This window comes from Octopus sinensis, linkage group LG10, assembly GCF_006345805.1.
Source record: "Octopus sinensis linkage group LG10, ASM634580v1, whole genome shotgun sequence".
NCBI classification, from domain to species: domain Eukaryota; kingdom Metazoa; phylum Mollusca; class Cephalopoda; order Octopoda; family Octopodidae; genus Octopus; species Octopus sinensis.
This window is the reverse complement of record NC_043006.1, coordinates 27,419,408-27,442,760: the sequence shown is the minus strand read 5'-3', so window position 1 is coordinate 27,442,760 and position 23,353 is coordinate 27,419,408. Positions and strand designations below refer to the sequence as shown.

The 23,353-nt window shown below is 34.0% G+C and overlaps 1 protein-coding gene across 2 annotated transcripts in view; it reads left to right on the top strand.

The window, feature by feature from the left end:
• LOC115216305 (polycystin-2-like) overlaps positions 1–23,353 on the top strand; it is a 72,079-nt gene that overhangs the window by 47,939 nt on the left and 787 nt on the right. The window contains exons 8-15 of one of the 2 annotated variants that reach the window (XM_029785507.2): positions 208–389; positions 2,731–2,950; positions 4,748–4,881; positions 6,404–6,521; positions 10,619–10,945; positions 15,151–15,342; positions 18,231–18,249; positions 21,742–23,353. The exon at positions 21,742–23,353 is cut by the window's right edge and continues 787 nt beyond it. In XM_029785507.2, coding sequence (XP_029641367.1) covers positions 208–389; positions 2,731–2,950; positions 4,748–4,881; positions 6,404–6,521; positions 10,619–10,945; positions 15,151–15,342; positions 18,231–18,245 — 1,188 coding nt within the window. In that variant the 3' untranslated portion in view covers positions 18,246–18,249; positions 21,742–23,353. The remainder of the gene's footprint in view (positions 1–207; positions 390–2,730; positions 2,951–4,747; positions 4,882–6,403; positions 6,522–10,618; positions 10,946–15,150; positions 15,343–18,230; positions 18,250–21,741) is intronic. The other variant, XM_029785506.2, reaches the window with a different exon arrangement.

Genomic DNA, 23,353 nt, shown 5'->3' with positions numbered 1-23,353 from the left:
TGTGCAGGATTATCATGACTCTTTGAACAAGAAATCCAAGAACATCAGCTGAATTAATTTCCCCAGAAGGTCTCTGAAAACATCATAGGTACTACATCTCCTCATTCAACTTAAAAAGAAAGCAAGATGTTTCTCAAGTTAATTATTCATTATTTTTTCCATTCTAATTATTTTTAATTAACACATCCTCTCTTACCAATATTTCAGATCTTCAAATACATTAGCTTCAACAAAACCATGACACAACTGTCATCGACTCTTGGTAAATGTGCCAAAGATCTGGCTGGATTTGCTGTCATGTTCTTCATTATTTTCCTGGCTTTCACACAACTTGGTTATCTAATCTTTGGAACTCAAGTGAAAGAATTTAGCAGCTTTGAAAGTGCTTTGTAAGATTACATTTTTTAAAAGATTTATTTATTTTGCTTTTTTCGTTGCTCAATTGACTTATGATGGAGAAAAATTACGGTCATTCCAAACATCTGAAATATGTTAACAGTACATACTGTGAGCCAATGTGGGAGCCCCTACATAGTCATTGGACTTGCTAGAAATAGCAGCTACATTTCATTTAAATCCTACTCTACAGCAGAGATTGGCAAACTTTTTGTCAACTGGGGGCCGCATCATACCATATCCAAGTGGGAGAGGGCCGCATGATAAAACACATATACATGAAATGTTATATGCCCACTTTACAATGAATTTTTTTGAAGTTCTTAATTTTATTTGTCTTAGTATGAAATTAGTAACCTTGAAACTCGTTGAGGGCCACACAACATGTCATGGGCTGCAGGTTGCCCATGCATGCTCTTCAGCCTTAATAAAAGGAAGGACACATTGGATAATGTAGTCCTAAAAAGGCAAAAAGATAGGATGGTCACAGTCAGACTATCTTTGATCATAGGTTTGTAACAATAGTAACAGGTTAATATTTTGTTAAGGTGGTGGGTGAGTTCCATGATCATTGAAAAAGTTATCTATACGTGACTGTTCCACAAGATCACGAAGCACCCATTGATCTTACAATGTCACCTGTTGCATTTGGCTTTGAGCAATGGTACCTATTTACAGGTGGGTGGACTGGATTGTTAAGCTTCAAGTATTTTCTTTATGGGCAATATTCTGTGCTAGTGGGTGACATGAAATAAAATGGCAATCCTTTGACCAGTATCTAGATATCCTGTCTGCAGTATCAGGTAAATTTGACTATTATTTCTAGCAGGTTGAGCAAGCAAGTAGAGGCTCTCTTGTTGGCTTGAAGAATATGTTGGAAAATTTAGTCTTAGACACTATGTGTGTTACAAAAAAAAATAGAGGCTGGATAATCACAACTGGGACACTTTTGATCATAAATCTGCTTCATCAGGACTAATCTGGTGCTAAAGAGCAGCAACAAATTGAAGATAATTGAAGTAATATCCCTCATGCATATACCCATTGTATTTTGGTACATCTTTACTTATTTATCTCTGTTTTTCTGATATTGTATGAGTGTACATTTTATTGAACAATGAAGAAAAATATATACAAAGACAATATAACTGAATTTTCTAAAATATCAAAAAAAAATATGTTTGATAAATTTAGAAGTTTTAATAATTCCCTTGGTGGCAATTATTCAAATTCTTGATAGGAGTCACAGTGCAACATCAGCTTTCAGATGTGAATTCATGATCCAGAATATACTGTTTTAATGTATTATTTTCTTGGTATTATTATTTTGATTTGTTGACAAGTCACACATTTGTTAATAAATTCAATACTTAGACTGAGCCAATCTTTAATTGTTCTGGAGTCGTTAAAATTACACCAGTAATATGCTATCAAGGTTTGATTGATGTAACAGTTTAGATAAGTGTCCAATTGGGAAAAATTGATAAAATTAACCCTTTGAATCCATAATTATGCTTTAGTGGGCTTAGTTTCATTTGACCATACCCCTGGAAGATGCAAAAGTGGTTGACTCCAGTGTTTTGTGTTTATGGCTTGCTAATTGGTAGAAATATCATTATTTTCAGCCATAAACACGAAACCATGCAGCCACCTGCTTTTATGACTTTTTGGGTGTATAGATATAAAATTGCACCTGCTAAAGCATACTTTTAAGTCCAAAGGGTTAAGAGACAGAGTTAAAGCAGATAACTTTTATCCATGTATCATTGAAAATAGTGACTACACAGTCAAAATACATTCTTCTGTTGGCGTAGTAAACTGAAATGAACAGTAAATTCTATATTCATTTTCCAGTTGGAACTGAGAAAGGTATCCATATTTAAAACTGCAAGCCTACTTAGGAGTTTCTATGTTGTCATTTGACTGGCTAGAAATAGCAGCCAAATTTCTGTCAAACCACATCCAACAACCTTAAAAATGAGAAGGACTCATTAGCTAATGTAGTCATAGACATCCTAAAAAAAAGTCAGGATGGTCACTACTGAAATACCTTTGGTCATCAGTCTAATTGGTGGTCGCTAACTTGTGGCTAACAGCAACAACAACTGCAGTGGGTCCAACAACTTAAGTAGATTTCTAAATAATATTTTCCATCAAAGAATTCCTTTTAACAGAGAAAGATGGCTGGCAAAATGTTATTTCTTTATCTGTCTGTCTGTCTCTTCCCACCATCTCTCTCATTAACATGCATGATAATACTTCTGAGACAAGAGTTTGAATGTATGAATTACAATGTTTTTGTTGTTATATCTTGTCCTCTATTTTATGTTCCAGTTTCACCTTGTTCCGAATTATCTTGGGTGACTTTGACTTCCACCAGTTAGAATCTGCAAACCGAGTATTAGGACCAATATTCTTTATTCTCTATGTATTCTTTGTATTCTTCATCCTTCTCAATATGTTCCTGGCAATTATCAATGATACCTATTCTGAGGTAAAAGGTGATATTGCTAATCAGAAGAGTGAATTCGAGATGACTGACTACTTTAAGCGGGTAGGCTTTCACTTTTTGTACTAGAACATCCTATTATATGTATATCATTACCACCATCATCATCATCATTGTTTAACATCTACTTTTCCATGCTAGTATGGGTCAAACAGAATTTGTTGAGGCAAATTTTCTGCAGCTGGATGCCCTTCCTGTTTCTCATGGTCAGGCATGTTTTTCATGGAAGAGTGGAAATGAACAACATTGCTTGCATGGTAGTGATGCTTGTTTATAGCCATTACATGATGTTAAGATAGGAGTAAGCACATGCATGCAATGCATACACACATACGCACACACAAACACACACATGCCCCAATAACTTAGCAGTTCAGCAAAAGAGATCAGTAGAATAAGTACCAGGCTTAAAAAAAAAGAAGAAAGAAGTGTGGCTGAACATGGGTAGTAAATATTATGTCGAACAGATTCTATATTTTAATTCATTAATAACAATTCACTATCTACTAAATCTGAGTAATTTACTCTTCTTAATTACTTCTCTTCATAAAAATGAATCACCTTCTACTAAACCTAAGAAAATTATTCTTCTTGATTACTCCTCTTCCAGTTTTTCTAATATATATATTTGACCCCTAATATATTCACTTTATTAATAAGACTTTTGTCCTCAGTTATTGAGTGTTATGCCTACTCATAATAAATGATAGATTTTTCTCCAAAATGAATAAATATTAGATTTATAATTTCTCCTTTAATCCAACATATCAAAATATTCAACACCTACCAGCTAAGTATAAAACTGATGTATATAAGTATAAAAGAATCTCTGTATTCTCTATAACTTTTTGATATATAAGTGGTCACTGTGACCATCTGACATTGACCTAGTTTTCCTAATACAAAATCTGTTTGCCAAGTAGTAGTAAACAGCTTCTATGGCATTACAACCCCCTCTCTACCTTAATTTCTTTATGAAGACCTTCTGACATTTATTTCACCCCTATTTCTATAAATAGAAAATCTTTTTGTCTTCTTTCAACTGATTATACTTCCCCAACCTTCGAGCAGTTCAAAATAACTTAATGAATATTCTTCAGTCAGAGGATAAACTCTACTACCTTAATGTTCTTAAAATTTAAATTGACATTTTTGTCTATATATCTACCTTTTTATAATGTTATCAATTGATATGAAAATTATGTATTAATGGAAAACCTCTATAAATGACTGATGATTGCTCAACATTTTAAAACTATTGTAATACTTACAATATTTAATAAAATGATGTAGCGTGAAACGACTGTACCAAATTACCGAAGTTATTCTTGTTGCTTATTTTTTATTATAATCACCCCATGGATTTATATGGATAACACCATACAAAATTCTGGTGCATCTAACTTAAGTACCATATTCATTTGAATCTAAATTTTGCTGAACTTATATATATATATATATACATACACACACTCACTCACACACACACACACACACACACACACACACACACATATATATATGTATATATACACAAATATATATACAGACATAGACATACAAAGATATGACAATTTTCTTTCAATATCCATCTCCCAAATCCTCTCACAAGACTTTGGTCGGCCTGAGGCTACAGTAGAAGACACATGACCAAGGTGCCACACAGTGGGACTGTATCTGGAACCATGTGGTTGGGAAGTAAATTTCTTACCAAACAGCCACATCTGAATATACAATGTATCAATCATTTCTGTCTTTCACTCATAATGAATACAAGAATGTTTTTAAGTTGAGATAATTTGGTTTGCTGATGAGTTTTATCTATTTTAATTTTTTCTGCAGGGCTACCAAAGAATGGCTGACAAATTGAACTTCAAAAGGGATAAGATTGTTGATATCCAAAAGGCTCTGCAATCTGCTGACATGAACAATGACAAGCAACTTGACTTTGAGGAATGGCGCCAAGACATGAAATCGTGAGTATCATTGAGCTATTTGTTTCACCTAATTCTAGTTTCATAGAGCTGCTTTGGTGAGCCAGTGGAATCGAGATCAATAGAACCAGTTTTTTTTTTTTTTATTTAAAAAAAGAAAAACCATTTTAGCATAGATTGTAGAAGGAAGCTGGACGATATATATTTTTACCATTTGTAGTTTGGTACCTTATTCCGATATCTTATTTTGTCAGCTTTTTCCTTGCATCCCTCTGATGACACTGAGGGTATCTTAACTTCAGAAACATAAAGTCAGAAACTAAGTGTTATAAAGCATATGAAACTACATTGTTTATACTCAAATCACAATTGTAGTAGTAGCAATTGTTAGTAGCAGTTTGTTACAAAGGTCCAAGGCAACGATTTTATATGAAAGGGAATGATTTTAAGTGAACAAATCTTAGAGCATACTTGGTATTCATTTAATTGACATTAGAAGAATGCAAAGTTGATCCCTGCAAGATTTGAAGCTCAAAATCACGACTAAATCTTGTAAGGTGTTCAGTTCACTACTTTCATTAAGGATTTTAAGCTTTGGTATAAAAAATGGTACAAAATTTATGGGAAGTGTGTAATTGATTTAATCAACCTCAGTGCTTATAATGACATCATCATTTAATGTTCACATTTTCCATGCTGACATGGGTTGGAAGGTTTAACAAGACCTGATGGATCCAATGTCTGCATTATGCCCCAGGGTCTGTGTTGGTATGGTTTCACAGCCTTTCCTAATGCCAACTACTTGATAGTGAGTACTGGGTGCTTTTTACATGCCACCAGTACTACTGAAGTGGTCGTACTGTTTGCAAGACTACAAACCCTATGTGGGCAGCGTTATGCTGGAGATGGAACATGAAAGTATGAGAGAAGGGACCAACACAGAACAAGTTTCTTGTAGAGAAGCTGCATGGCTACTCACATTTTAGAAGAAAAGGTGGAAGTGATTAGTTGGGGCTGGAAAATGATAAAAAATAATTGTGATGAGGTATCAGGGTGGACCTTGAAGATATGAGGTGGGTAGAAATAAGTAGGGTAGAGGAACCATGATTATAGGTGGGTAGAGGTTGCAAGACTGTATGGTAGAGGGGAGATGGGAATAGGGGAGGTAAGTGTTCACCAACAATGTAGGGGAGTAGTGACACATAGGTGGAGGAGTTAAGATAATTTGGTAGCTCAGTAGTGATCTTTGTAGAGTGCAAAGGAAGAGGACAGTATTAATGGATGAAGAAGGTCTGGGTAGTAAGCAGTGGAATCAAGGAAGAGCTGTAGTTTAGGGGTGGGTGTGGGGATACTGAGGGGGAAGAAAATTGTGCAAAGGGCCCAGTTGTACATGATGCTTAATTTATTGAAGAATAAAAAGCAAAGTTAACCTCAGCAGGATTTGAATGCAAAACTTGAAAGAACTTATTTAATAAAATACAATGAAGCATTTTTTAAATTTTTTAATTGATAACAAGGTAATTAAAGGCTGATGTCAAAATTAATTTTCATTGGTTCTTAATAGGCGTGGTTATGCTGATGAAGAGATTGAATTAATGTTTGCTAAATATGATCTTAATGGTGACAGAGTTCTTGATGAAGATGAACAGAAGAAAATGAACGCTGATTTGAAAGCACAAACAGTAAGACTACTAAATATCACATTTACATGATTCTGGAATATTTCTGAAATTGTAAAATAAGCCAGGTTTGGAAAAGAAAAATATAGGTAAAATAAGAACAAAAAAAAAAAAGAAAAAAACCAGAGAGATGTCCATTTTAACAAGGAAATTGTGACCTTTGGACTTCTGATTGTAAAGTTCAAAGCAAACAGCTTTCTTTTTACTTATCATTTTTATTCATTCTCTTACATGGTAGTAAATAATATAATGATTAAAAATAAAATTACAAGGTGCAGGCATGGATGTGTGGTTAAGAATAGGTTCAGTCCACTTGTGCAGCCCTTTGGGCATTGATTTTCCAGTAACTGATGACCTGTTACCTCTTTTAATCTAGATATAATTATGTGAAGACACTTAAAATATCATGTGACAATTATTAATCATTATTTTTCTATGACTAAGACATCATAACACACATTTGTTTATTCATTAGAACCATGAAGGTGGAAACACTCTTTGTAACTATAATAATATGAAGATAATAATATAACCCTAACAATAATAATATAAAAATGTACTGCTTGTGTGACAGTAACACTCATTTACAACTATCATGTGATGAGTAACCAAGGAAACACAATCATACACTCATATATATACATACATATCTATATGTACGTATGTACATACATACATACATACATACGAGGTGATATCAAAAAGTTCCTGGACTAGTTTTGTAGTGTGCCAACAGATGCCAGCACATGGCTGCATGAACAATGAGAGCAGCAATAATGTTCATGAGGCTGTGAGCTCTCCTCACTCATGAGTATCTCACCAAAACCATGTTATTGCTTCTGCACCCGCCCTATTCACCAGATTTAACACCTGTGGAGTTCCATCTCTTCCCCAAGATGAAAATGCAGCTCAAAGGTCTCTGTTTTAATACCATTGTTGAGATCGAAAGTGAATCACAGAAGTTCCTCAACTTGCTTACAGAAAATTACTTCCAGGTTGGATTCCAAAAGTGGCAGGAATGCTGGGACTGGTGTATTGTTGTGCAAGGTGACTATTTCAAAGAAGATGGTGTTAAAACTAATGTAAACAAGTTATCTTTTATTAAACATAACTAGCCCAGGAACGTTTTGATACCATCTCATACATACATCATCATCATCATCGTTTAAAATCTGTTTTCCATGCTGGCATGGGTTGGACAGTTTGACTGGGGACTGGCAAGCCAGGAGGCTGCATCAGGCTCCAATCTGATGTGACAATATTTCTACAGCTGGACGCCCTTCCTGATGCCAACCACTCTGAGAGTGTAATGGGTGCTTTTTACGTGCCAGTCAGGTGGCACTGGCATCGGCCATGTTTGGATGGTGCTCTTTATGTGCTACTGGCACAGGAGCCAGTCAGGGTGGGGGCTGGCATCAACCACATTCGGCTGGTGCTTTTTATGTGCCACCGGCACAGGGAGCCAGTCAGGTGGGACTGGTAGTGACCCATGCATGAATGGTGCTTATTGCGTGCCACCAGCATGGGAGCCAGTCAGCGGCACTGGCATCAGCCGCAACTACAATTTCTATTTTGATTTCGAGTTGATTGAGGTTCTGATTGTGATTTTGATTTTGATTTTTGATTTTTTGATTTTACTTGACTTAATAGGTCTCTTCATTGATAGGTTATTAGGTGGCTCTCTGGCTTTCTGAAGATGGCGTTGCAGATTAATAGGCTGCTTGCATCACAGAACTCCAGTAGCCTAGTTCCCTCTTCGTTTCCGGAACCAATTCCATGGACATCATGGAAGATACCAGATTGCTGTCCGACATGCCCATTAAAATTTCCAGCCACAAAGATGAGGTCATTGCCACTCATCTTTGAGGTAGCCTTGAGAAGGGTATCATAAAAGTGGTCCTTCAAATCATTTGGTAGGTCTGCTTGTGGGGTGTAGGCGGAGATAACTGTAGCTATACTATTCTGCACGACTAGCTTGGGCTTAAGCAGTTTATCGCATACCCTGATTACCTCTATGATCTTATCCACCCATTTCTCTGCAAGGAGTATGCCTACACCCCCTACTCAATCACTGTTACCCAGAAGATTTTATACCTGTCTGCTTTGCCTATGTAGACCCTGGCTGAAACTCCTCTCCACCTTACCGCTTGTATGCGCATTCATCAGCATGTCTCTGTTCAAGCATCTCTACAATCTCACTAGACCTACCTTCCAATGTGCCCACATTGACAGTGCCTACTCTAAAAACTGGGAAAGGAATGTGGAAGGAGGCATGGGGAGGGGAGATGTTATTCAGCTCCTTAAAAGGTTTCCATGTTCGTTTGATAGACACTCTACACCTGTTCTCACTTTTGACCTGTCATCATTCAAACATTCAAGCATATTAAGACTGTTGCCCCTACCAGGGATAGGAGTAAGCGTTAGGGGCATTGTAAGTATAAGTGTTATGAACCTCATAAATTTAAACATTACTGGTACTGCAGATATAAGTATAAATAAATAAATAAATCAAAATAAATAGATAAAAGTAAATATCAATATCAATATGCCAGTGTTAGATTAAGTAGGTGGGCTGTTAAACTAGTTGCGTTTGTCCCGGGAGAGGAGGGAGGCGAATTTGCAGGTATGATACCACCAGTGAGGGAGGGGGATTCTGGTGAGAAAGAGAGATATCCGGTATTGGTGATGGTGGCGGGAATGGACAGGCACACCCACGAACAAGCAAGAATAGTACAAAAGAGATAGTACAAAAAATATGTAACCAACAACTTGGGAACACGGGAGGAAAGGAGAACTAAGGAAGGGTATTAGTGAGATATCATTTGGAAATGACATGAAGAATTAAGGAGAAAACTAAGGCTGAGAGAGAGAGAGATTAGGAAGTTATGTACTGAAGAGTCAATTTAAATAATTAGCTTATGAAAATACATTATTAGTAAATAATGCATATTAATAATGAATGAATGAGTGAAAAGATCGAAAAAAATGAGAGAATATCATAGCTTATCAGTGCATAACTGGGTTCCAATAGATACCAGCACTGGAATGAGTTGCATGAAAATCTGAGAGGGGAAACATGTGAGAAAGGTATTTTCATATATATGCTACAACCGGAAGTGGACATTATGATGGCATTTTCACTTTGGGCAGTAGAAAATAGCAGAGAGAGAGAGAGTATCAGAGAATAGCACAAGAAGCCATAGTGAAAGGAAGGATTAAGAGATAGTAAGAAAAATATTTAGCCAACATGAAACATGGAGGGGAAAAAAATGAGGCAAGGGTTATTTAAGATATAGTATGAAAAAATATGTAGCCAACTTGGGAGCATTGGCGGAAAGGAGAACTAAGGGTATTGGAGAGATTTCAGTTGGAAATTACATGAGGAATTAAGGAGAAAACTAAAGCTGAGCTAGAGAGATTAGGAAGTTATATATTGAAGAGTCAATTTAAATAATTAGCTTACAAAAATGCATATTAGTAAATAATGCTTATATATAAATATGTACGTGTGTGTGTGTGTGTGTATGATGGTTTTTCCTCTACTAAATCTATTTGCAAGACTTTGGTTGGCATGGGGCTAAAGTATAAAACACTTAGGACTGAGCCTGAAACCATGCAGTTGAGATGCAAACTTCTTAACCACACAGCCACAACTGCACCTATCTTGTACTGAAATAACCAAGCAGATAAAATTTGAAATAACTGACCCAAAGTGTTATAAATTCATATCGGATTGCTTGTGTTTCATTTTAATTTACCACATCTGTGATTACTAGGTGTTGGTTCTTACTGAGAAGTGTGTTTCATGATAGACTGATGTCTATCTATGGATGGAGAAAAAAGTGTTAAGCCCTGTCACTTAGGACAGTATAATTCATAAACAGATGACCTAAGAAACTACTTAGTATGTAGCTGGTGTTTATGTAGTTAACTTAAAAAGATGATAATTTTTCAGAATATTAACTTCATATTAACTTGACATTTTGTTATTTATACTATATCTTGATTTTGTTTAACCAATTATCAAGTTCTGTGATATGTACATTTAGCTGTGTTTGATGATTCTATAATGATAATTCATGATATTCACTCCACAATAGGATGCACTAAATAAAGAATATGATGAATTAGAAGAAAAGGCTAACAACAACAATCGCTGTAGTAGTCGCATGAGTTATCAGGAGGACAGCGGAGAGGACAGTGATGATGAAGACAATGGCTCAAAGGTCTCACGATCTGGACGCGTAACTAATGGTGTTTCATACGAAGAATTTACAGTACTTTCTCGACGTGTGGATCGCATGGAACATTCCATTGGAAGCATTGTCTCTAAAATCGATGCCGTTCTTGTGAAACTTGAAGCAATGGAAAAAGCAAAGATAAAGCGCCGAGAAACCATGGCAAAAATGCTTGACAGTATTACAGAAGTAAGTTGTTTCTTTTATTTAAACCCTATCATAAACAGAAATGAGTTTAACAAGCAGCTCAACTAGATGTGTGCTATATAAATACACTAATATTTCCATTAAAAATCAGTTATGTATGTAAGCCAGGTTTGTGACTATATGTATTTATAAAAACAATGGCCATCATTAGTAAAAGTTAAGAATTAATGCTTAATTGTGTCTAATTTAATATCTCAATGTTATGAGTTCCAGTCTTGCTGAAAATCCTGAACTATCATCCCTTTGCAACGGTCAATTAGTACTTGTAGTGTCCTGAAGTTGATTCAAGTATGCTACCTTCCATTACAATAAGTTAACCTTGAGGCTAAGAAAGATAATTAGAAATTCAAACTAGAGGTAGAGGTATCAGAATTAGGACATTGAGCTAAAGTTCTGATGCCTAGCAGCTGACTTGGCAGAAGTTCACAAAATTTCTAACAATAACTTTGGCCACCTTTTTGAATCCAATACCTCTACCACTTGTGGGCAGGCTTATAAAATCAAAAACCATATGGCACCCATGACTTCCAGAAATAATTTTTTAATGCTCAGAATTATTGAAACATAAAATAAGCTACTTCTATCAATTGTTAGCTATCAGGACACTGCATCCTTCAAAAATTACACCCTTCCCAAATTTCACCAACAACTACTCTTGACATCTCTATGAACACTTTCGACTTTACAGCTCTTAATGTTCACTTTTTGTCTTTTTGTGTTTTATTCTGTGTGCTGTGCAAGTACATCTAGCTTTCAATGTTATATCTTTACTTGACTCATAGCTACTTTCTGACTCCTTTTTTAACCTTTTTGATGAGTTATAGTGTACTAGAGCACTGTATATACTAAGCTCATTATATTATATCCCTCAAGATTTATCTATATTCTAGTTTTTAAATTCAAATCCTACCAAGTATTTTTAAAAGCCTATTGCATTGACAACATAAATATTGTATTAGACCAAATTCAAAGCAATCTTATGTCTCATCCCTCTACAAATGTTATCTCTGTTTATATACAAAAGAATTTCTTAGTGTTATTTAATAAGTGAAGATTGTGGTAGAGGAGAAACAGTCCGATGTAGGAAATTGAGATTAAAGAACTTAGTCGTGAATGGTGATGAAAGAACTCTGACAAACCTAGCTGGTTGATTGATTGACCAAACAATGAATCAAACAATTGAATAGTTAACTGGTTAAATGGTTAACTAATTGACTAGTAATAATAAAAGAAATGAAACAGAACCTCCCAAGATACAACAAATTCTGATCTAACACAAAATTTCACATCCAGAATCTTCCAAAAAGTACAGAAACAAAATAAAACTACTAGAGTAAAACAGAAAAGAAACTGCCTTTGTTTTTATATTATAAAGATTATTTTGATCTGATTATAGTATCATTGATTATAAAGTCCATCTTAATAATGTAACAAACATTCTATGAAGATCACATCAGCCCTTAGCATACTTCTTACAATTATTAAAGCTTTAATAATATATGAGTATATACTTGATAGTAATCTGCTTTATACTTTATACCTGGCTGTCAAGTGAATGAAATTTTAGTGAATATAAAAATTTACAATGTTCAAATATACTTAATCTATAATATAAATTGGACATGGGCGATTGTTGTATTCTTTCTTGAGGTTCACAGCCAAACAGCTGGGTGGATTCGAGTGAAAAATGGCACACATGTGCAGACGGGTGCATAGATTGGAATGTGGTTTGTATTTTTTCCTAGCCCCCATACTTACCAAGAAAATCGATTAAAACTTTTTCTAATGGAATTCCCCTCTTTTTTCCGCCATTTAAACAACCAATTGCTTAGAAGCTGTTTTCTGATGGGGTGGGGTCAGAAAATTTTCATACAGCTGGAGGCTTCAATCGAAACAGGGGACCCGAAATGATAAGGCTGAGAAACGCTGTTATATATAGATTATGCCTAATCGAAAACGATCACAGCCACATCATCCAAACAGACCAGGTGAAACCGGGCTCAGCTGCTAGTCTATAATATAAATTGGACATGAGCGATCGTTGTATTCTTTCTTGGCTTGAGGTTCACAGCCACAGCTGGGTGGATTCGTGTGAAAAATGGCACACATGTGGAGACGGGTGCATACATTGGAATGTGGTTTGTATTTTTTTCCTAGCCCCCCATACTTACAGAGAAAATCGATTAAAACTTTTTCTAATGGAATTCCCCTGTTCCGCCATTAAAACAACCAGTTGCTCACACAGCCGACATATACCATTTCACTAGCAACAAGGGGAATACAGGATGACAGTCAGCCAAAACTTTCGCTATGCTCTCTCTCTTCTCTCTCACATACACACATGCAAGCACGCACACACACACACACATCCATTTCATATATCTTCTTTCAATTTCTCTCTCTGCAAATAAAATTTTTACGGATACAACTGCTTAGAAAATAGGGATTAATGTATAATTTCTTTCTATGTTCATAATTAAATCAGTGTTTTAATGATTAGACAGAGGTCCAATAGAATAGCTCTCAGAAACAGACTACGTACAAATTCTTTCTTCACAACTCCTGATGCTGTTTTCTGACAAGGGAGGAGGCTCCAATCAAAACAGGGGACCCGAAATGATAAGGTTGAGAAACACTGTTATAGATTATGCCTAACCGAAAACGATCACAGCCACATCATCCAAACAGATCGGGTGAAACCGGGCTCAGCTGCTAGTCTATAATGTAAATCCCATTCTGTGTGTGTGGGGTGGTGTATGTAAAAGATTATAACGGCTGTATTTTTCGACTGATTTTCTCCAATCTGGGAACATACATTACTTATGTTCCAGGGACGGTTTTAGATTCTAAAAATTTTTCACATAATGAGTAATGGGTTCCCTGCAGACAGAAAACATCCATTTCTGGGCTACATGAAGAAGGGAGGTAACTCTCTGCAAAGTAACTTTCAGAAATTGATTGTCTCCCTTACATCCATTGGTCATGAATATATGTATGTATATATATATATGATAGATTGTTAGCCACTACACACATTTTTTTCTCTCCTTGTTTGTTCTGTGTCCCTTTCTGTAGAAGAACGTAGGCTCAAAATGTAATAGACTTTTTCTATTCCTGAGTGTTATACTAATACATCTGTTTGTTTTGTACACCACCTGTCTTCGTCTTTTGTTTTTTTCGTATGAGCCACCAAAGTTGGCCTTTCATTGTTTATAATCAGTACTTGCTTTTTGGTTACAAAATAAGCTACACAAAATGTGTTTTTGAATTACGTGTATTTACTATCTATACATATTTGAGTTGAAAACTTTCTTTTAACATTTCACTTAACATCTATGTTCCATGCTGGTATGGGTTGGAGAGTTATTAATGTAGAAAGTTGGTTTCTTAGCTACTAGCAATTGAGACCTGCATAATCTAGACGGCATTTTAAAATTTCATTATTCTCTTTAACCTGGACAACAGCAGGTATTTCTGCTAGTAATTTGATAAAATAATTTTTTTTTAAATAGGATTTAAGTTGAACTTATATTCTATAAAATAATCTATTTCTTTTATTTGTGTATAGTGTAATATTGTGATAAAGTTTTTTTTATAAGAAATAGGCTTATATTAAGACTGAGTTTGTTTTTAGAGTAGTGTTTATACAATGTAACTGCTTGTAGGTGGTGTGTTTTACTTCTATATAAACCTTTAAATATGTGGACCTAGATAATATGTGCATTATTTAATAAAAATACAACCTCATATCTCAACCCTACAAAAAAAAATCCTAAATATTCTGCATATTTCCTGTTTGAAATTCTTGTATGAAATATTAGAATTCTTTTTCTTTTTATCCAGTAATGTATGTAAATATTAACTGTTTTGTTACCAACCCACTTGAGATTGGCCCTGTTTCTATGGTGCAAATTTCTTTTTTTAAAGTGATCTAAATCAAAACCTTTCATCAAAATGCCATACTAATGTATGTTTCAAAAACCAGATAAATAATGACAGTTATTTTACTAATTTCTTCATTATTTTCAAAATTAATTAAAATAAAGACCATGTATTTCAACACAAATATGGTAACAAAAGGGTTGAAGTATAAACTTGCATTCACACTATTTGGGAATTTTTATAGCATTGGAGTAAATAAATTTAAGGGTATTCCATCTTATGTTTGCTTTCTTCCTGTTCTGCAGTCTACAAGCAATACTGATGAAATGAAACGAGATCAGATGGAGAAACTTGTGCGAGAAGAACTGGAACGATGGGACTCTGAGGCATCCATTGGCCAAGCAAATGGACGAGGTGACTCTCCAGGAAGCAGTAGTGGTGCTGGTACCTGTGGCCTACGGCCTCGCTCTAGTTCCAGGCCAGGATCTGGACAAAATGTAAGACATTGAGTAAATTTAACCTATTTCTGTTTTTCAAATTTAATGCTACCCTTACCTATACCTACTTGATCCATTTATCTTTCATCTTTCTGCTGTTTCTCATACTTTTTACTGAACACTTTAACAAATCCTTTTTTACAAGAATGCATCCCACTAGAACCTCCTTCTTGCTTATGTTTAGTCCCTGCTATGATAACTTTAAACAAATATTAACAAATCTAAATCTAGGCAATTAGTATAATAGATGTATAATGAATATGAGCTTTCCCACACTCTTTATTAGCAAATAAAAAACAGTTAAGACAAGGTAATAATTATTTTTTACTTTGAAACAAAATATATCTTATTTAAACAATCTTTTTAGACAGATGTACTCTTTGCAAAAGTTGATTACCTGCTAATTTTCTAGTTTTAGGAACTGGGTCTTGTAATTTACCTTTTATGTCTTATGTATTGTATTCATTTTTAGAACCATCCTTAGAACTAGTTAGCATGATTAAAATGTATCAGTTTCTTAACCCCTTACCTGGCAGAAACGAATATATGCGTTTTGACCGAAATCGTTTTTTTCTATCTCTGGCGAGTTAACTCGTCAAAAGATAGACTCGCCAAAATCGACAGCAAATGAGTTCCTTCGTCTAAAAACGGGTTAACTTGTTTCTGCCCAAAGCGGTAATTTAAGATCAATATTATTGAATTAAAATTCATAATAAATAAGGTTTGAAATATACCTCGAAATCACCATTCAAAACATAGTAAAATGAAACAATTAAAAAATATGTCTGAAAAAATACATTTATCTTCAAAATAATTGTCAAAATAAATGTATTTTAAAAAAAAAAGTATATAATGAAATAGATGTTTTGTAGATTAAAAAAAGACTAAACTATTTTTTAATTTATGATTTAAAATGCAAAGCATTCTATTTTCTTTAACAATGATTTACTTAGATATTGTCTAACTGTTTATCCAGTTTGAGCAATATCCATTCTCTCTCTCTCTCTCTCTCTGCATATATATATATTGCAACAGGATCTCAAAGCCCACATAAACCTATAAATAATATCATGTAAATATTGTGCTGAAAAATCCGTTTGAATGGAAAAGTTGAAGACTGCCTTCACTATTATTTATAACTTTATGTGCACTTTGAGATCCAGTTTCAAAACAGAATTATTCCATGTTCTTTTGAAAGTTTATAAATTCTTATGATGTTAGCACACACATACACATATATAATATGAACTCACACACATATATATATAATGTGAAGACACATATATCAGTTCACCCATCAAGTCAAGTGAGATTTTAGTCATGGCGGATGCCAGTGTCGCATAACTGGCCCATTAAAAGCACCCTTCAAACATTGGGTGATATGCTGTGCTTGTGAAGACCTGTTGAGCCTAGTGAAATTGTAGTTACGGCCAATGCCAGTGTCGGTGGCATGTAAAAAGCACTGTTTGAGCAGTGGGCCCCATGGAGGCAGTGACAGGTGACTAAGACCTTTGGCAATATTACTGTGCTTGTGTAGACCTGTCGACCCAAGTGAGACCATAGTCATGGCCAATGCTGGTGTAAGATCAATGGCACCCATGCTGGTGGCATGTAAAAAACACCCACTACACTCTCATAGTGATTAGTGTTAGGAAGGGCATCCGGCCATTGAAAACTTGCCAAATCAGATCAAAACCTGGTGCAGCTCCCTGGCTTGCCAGTTTTCAGTCGAACTGTCCAACCCATGCCAACATGGGTTGGACAAGCAGACGTTAAATGAAGATGATGGTGATGATAAACACTAATCTAATATTGGTTTCAAATTTTGGCTCAAGGACAACAATTTTGAGGAAGGGACAAGATGAATACATTGAGCCTGATGCTCAACTGGTATTTATTTCATCAACCCCAAAAGGAGGCAAAGTTGACTGCAGAAGCATTTGAACTCAGAACATAAATCCAGAAGAAATGCTGCTTAACATTTTGTCCAGCATAGAACTGATCTGCCAGCTCACCACCCTCACACTAATCTATTATTGATATTAAGATATAACGTCAGCATTGTTTTAGTTTTAAGATATACCTTGCAGATACTCTGGGATGAATCGTCAGTGGTATTTCTAGGGTATCAGGGTTTTGGTCTTTTGACCTCAGACTCCCCTTCCTTGCCCAGTTGACCCAGTCAGGGTTGATCAAGTCCTAGCGTGCATCCCAATAGTAGCAAACCACTGGTCTGCCCAATTTATCCAAAAGCCATCTTGTGGCTTTCTCTGCAGCTCCAGTGATAGAATTTAAAGCCCTCCTCTTTGTATTGTTACTATATGCATCAGACACACATACACATATATACATCATCATCATCATCGTCGTCGTTTAACGTCCGTTCTCCATGCTAGCATGGGTTGGACGGTTCGACCGGGGTTCTGGGAAGCCAGAAGGCTGCACCAGGCTCCAGTCTAATCTGGCAATGTTTCTACAGCTGGATGCCCTTCCTAACGCCAACCACTCCGTGAGTGTAGTGGGTGCTTTTTACGTGCCACATATATATATATATATACATATATATATATATATATATAATATATATATATATATTATATATAAAATACACATAACCTGCAGTGTTCCTTCTTAATATTCTTTTTGAATATTTTAGATTTGTATTTTCTTTTAACCACTGTTTTATGCATTTATGGGTTATTGTTGCAAATATAACAAACTTGTTACACCTACAGACACTGTCCTCAGCACCACGCATGCTACAACAACTTGGGTAAAACAATGGGTTTATCTTTAATACGTTTCTCACTGAAACTTAGATAATGTAAACTGTAATATTCTTAAACCAAGAAATAATCAGAAAAATGTTTTTCATATTCATATTTCAGTCATCTAAAGCATAATATGGTAAATATGGTTGTTACTTGCTAATAAATCACATGAAACATTTGTTTCTTCTCTGTTGTGTTTAGTGTTACATGTTGTCAGTTATGCTTGCTGTTACAAATAGATGTATCAATATTACTATTAAAAATATATCACTTCAAGATTCTTAGCACATCAATTTTTATTTGGTTTTATAATTAAATGTATTGTGCACACACACACACAATTCATCATGCAGCTTCTTATTACAAGTATATATCCATATAGAGAATTGATGAATAAACAAGTGTATTGAAAGAGATGTACTTTCTGAACGAATGCCCTTAATAGCATTGTTGTTGGTGTTGCTGCTACTGTTGTTGTTTGTTGTCTCTTCTGCTATTCTCATTCCTTTAGGCTTCTTCTTAAATCATAAATATATACATTACATTCTCTTTCTTCAGAATATTCACGAAAGATATTTTAAGATTTATTCCAACGCATAGTCGTCATGATGATGATCATCATTTAATGTCCCTGCTGGCACGGGTCAGGTAGTTTGACAGGATCCATCAAGCCAGAGCACTGTAGCAAAATCCTTTTAACAGGTTCTATAAGACTGGAATTTTGGAATATGCGCATAAAAATTATAAAAATTAGTTGTATGGGATACATGTGGCACGATTAAAATTTTGTTTGGGTGTGTAAAGAAGGAAATAACCCTCATCTGCAATTTTGATGAAATTCGAAACATAGGTATTCCAGTTCATTACAGAAAATATAACAGAAAAGTCTAATTCTTCAAGTGTATGTAACTTGGGCAACGCCAGGTAACTCTGCTAGTATCATCATCATCATCATCATTTAGCGTCCGTTTTCCATGCTAGCATGGGTTGGACGGTTTAACTGGGGTCTGTGAAGCCGGGAGGCTTCATCAGGCCCAGTCAGATTTGGCAGTGTTTCTACGGCTGGATGCCCTTCCTAACGCTAACCACTCCGTGAGTATATATATATATGTATATATATATATATATATTATATATATATCATCATTTAACATCTGCTTTCTTTGCTGGCATGGATTGGACATATATTTATGTATGTATGTATATGCATATATGTGTATATATAGATATGTATGCATTAATGTTTATAATGTTTATATATACATGCTGGTACTACATAAAAACACTCAATCCACTCTGTAAACTGGTTAGTGTTAGGAAAAGCATTCAGTTGTGAAATCCCCATCAATCTATCCAACCCATGCCAGCATGGAAAACAGACATTAAATAATGATGTTGATGATGTGTTTATGTATGTGTGTACGTGTGCATACACACACACACACACACACACACACATGCAATAAATATATGCTTAAGTTAAAGGACTTAGGGGGACTGGTGGTATGTGGTGCCCAAGAAGCCCTGTGTAACTGAGAAAAACTGATGTTGTAAAAGCAGTCTTTGTCAAACCTTCTTTTCCAACCCCACTTTTCCCTGTCACTAACCTCTCTATCACCTGCCTAACTGCAGTATTCTGCTGCTGTAATTAAATGCAAGTAGAATCACATATTTTATAACCTTTTTTGCAACACCACTTATATTTCTCACTACTTGCAACCACTTCACTTGACATTATTCTTTCATTCTTAACGGTGTCCATCTCCATTCATCAATTTACCTTGATCTCTTCACTTTCTCTACCACCAAATTATCTCTTTCTCCCTCTCTATGCATTGTCCATATCACCATACAGCTTTCACTTTCCCCATGCAATATCATTCTTTCCACTAAAATTTACAACCTTCTCAATACACACACACACACGTAAATAGATATATATTTATGTATATAATATTTATATATATATATATATATTATATATATATACATACATGTATATATTATATATATGATATCTATATATACAGTATATATATATATATATAGATATATATATAATATATATATACATGTATATATATATATATATATATAGATACATGTATATATATATAGATATAGATATATACATGTATATATATATATATATATTATATATATATATACATGTGTATATATATATATAATATATATATACATGTGTATATATATATATATATATTATATATAATATATACATGTATATATATATATACATGTATATATATATATATATATATATATTATATATATATATATATACATGTATATTATATATACATGTATATATATATATACATGTATATATATATACATGTATATATATATATACATGTATATATATATATACATGTATATATATATATACATGTATATATATATATACATGATATATATATATACATGTATATATAATATACATGTATATATATATACATGTATATATATATACATGTATATATATATACATGTATATATATATATACATGTATATATATTATATACATGTATATATATATACATGTATATATATATATACATGTATATATATATATAATGTATATATATATATATACATGTATATATATATATATATACTGTATATATATATATATATATACATGTATATATATATATACATGTTATATATATATAATGTATATTATATATATATATACATGTTATATAATATATATATTACATTATATATATATATATATATACATGTATATATATATATATATACATATATATAATATATATAATATATATATATATATATATATATATATATACATATATATATATATATGTATGTATGTATGTATATATATATCCTTTGTGTTCTGTTTTTGATTTTATTTGATATATATATATAGTATCTTTTGTGGCACCAGCATTGTTGGGTTCACTTTGCAGCTTGCAAGCAAAAGAGAGCACCTTGATGGAGAAGAACAGATTTATTGAGAAGATGGTAATAGAATAACTGAGGGGTGGAAGTAGAGGAACAGAAGAAAGGAAGGGTAATGTCACAGGTTGATGTGAAGAGGAAGGGGAGAGGGGATGAAGTAGTAATGAGATGGGTTAAGTAGGTGTACCCAATGATGGGATAGGTCAGGCCATCTGTTGTGCTGACATGGTTTGACTGGTTCTTTAGGGTCTAAGATAGTTCTTATTGTAGTTACATGTATTTATTGTTGAGAAAGGCTAGGGACCCTGTTAAGGAAGTGAAGTAATAATAGGAAAAGGAAAAGTTGTGCAGGATGGTGGAGAGGACAGTAAGAATGAGTTATGTAATGATAGGACACTGGGGAAAAGTTGAAAAGTTTAGGATGTGTAGTGCTACCCTATGTTATGTATGGGTGGCTATAGTGATGTATGAAGGAAAGACAGCTATAAACTAAGTAAGTAAGCAGGAAGTGAGCAATGTGAAGGAAAGAGAAAGGAAAGGCAGTATCAGGAAATTAGTGAGAGAGATTCAGAGTGTAAGAGCTGTGAGGTGAGAGGATGAAGGGGATTGTGTAGGAAAGGTGAAGAAAAAAAAAAACACTAACATTCTCAATATTGTTGTCTTGTGTTATTGCAGCTTGGAGGATCTCATTTGTAACTGGAGAAATGGACTGAATGATCATTGCAACGTTGGACCAAAACTAAATTACAAGTTGTGAAGTGGCCTTAGTCATTGAAAAAGTCAGAAAGACCATTTTCTTTTCAGCCTGTTTACTCCACGTTCTTTTATGTTCCAACTTTTTAGTCCTGATCTATCTATCTATATATATTTGTCACTCTTTTTTCCCTTCTTCTCTCCTGCCACCATTTTACATCTTATTTCAACACATTTCACATATTAAGTACCAAAGTCTTTTTTTTTTTTTGGTCTTTAGCAATCATCTTAATAGACTGAAGTGGTTGTTTTAAATCAACTGAAAAAAATAATGAAAGTATGTAACAATGTTGATCTCTGGCACACACACACACACACAATATAAAACATATGAAAGCAAACAAATTATTTTTTGCTTAGTTGCATTTCTCTTTGTTATATTTTCAGTTTTCTTTAATCTAAAAGGATGATTAAGATAATGATGATGATGAGTCTCAACTGAAAATTGCCTTATTTTTATTTAACTTCTCCAAGAACTATCATGCCTACTAAATGCAGTTCAACCAATTTCACATCTACGCCCACCCACTACAATTCAGGGTTTATATGTATATTACATGCAAGTTTATATGCATACATATGTGCACATATACTACACACACACACACACATGTATGTATTGTGTCTTTATCGAGAGGACATCTTTTACCTTAGACATGTTGTATTGAAAACATGACTGTGGTCCAATGTATGTCTCTATTTTCCTATGGGTTCCTTGCAATTTTGTTTGGAACACTATAGTTTTGCAAAGGAATAATCAATGTTTCTAGATCTTCATCATCTCATCTTCTGGATGAAGTGATGTTGATAATGTTGTAAGATCATTATAACATTTAAAACCAACATGATTGGTGTAAGACTTTACCACTGGAGTCTGTAGTTTAGATTGTTAGATTTATGTCATCAGTCATACAACTGTGTATGTTTACTGTCTTTTAGCATTGTGTTATGTTATAGGCATTGCTACCATCATTAGTTATATGTTTTTGTGGGAATTCTGTTGAATGTAGGTGTGTTATCCACTAATATGTTGCATGGAGTTGTCCATGGTGACCAGGTGGAGTGTGTCTAGAAACAGTGATGATGGGTTTAGAAATTTATGCTTCTAAATACAGGCAAAGAAGTCCTACAAAAATATTAAAATATCTTGGTAAAGTTAAAACTAGAGCGCATTTGTGTTTTCAGTGCATGAATTTATCTATGTCTGTATGCATGCAAACAAATATATATGTGTATGTGTGTCTATATATATAAATATCTGTTGTGGAAGAATTTTCCTATTTAATTGAATTTTAATATTTATTTGGTAAACTGTTATTGATGTAGGCTAATATTTGTGTAATATAAACAATTAAAATAATGGAAAAGTTGATGTCATTTGTAGACACATTGAAAAAATATATACATTTAGCATTGAACTGAATTTATTTCTTTTGATGGTAAATAAAGAAAACCCAGAGCTGCTGAACAATAGTAAATTAAATGGTATGCAAAAATGAATACAAAAAAAAAACAGGAACAATAAAACAAAAAA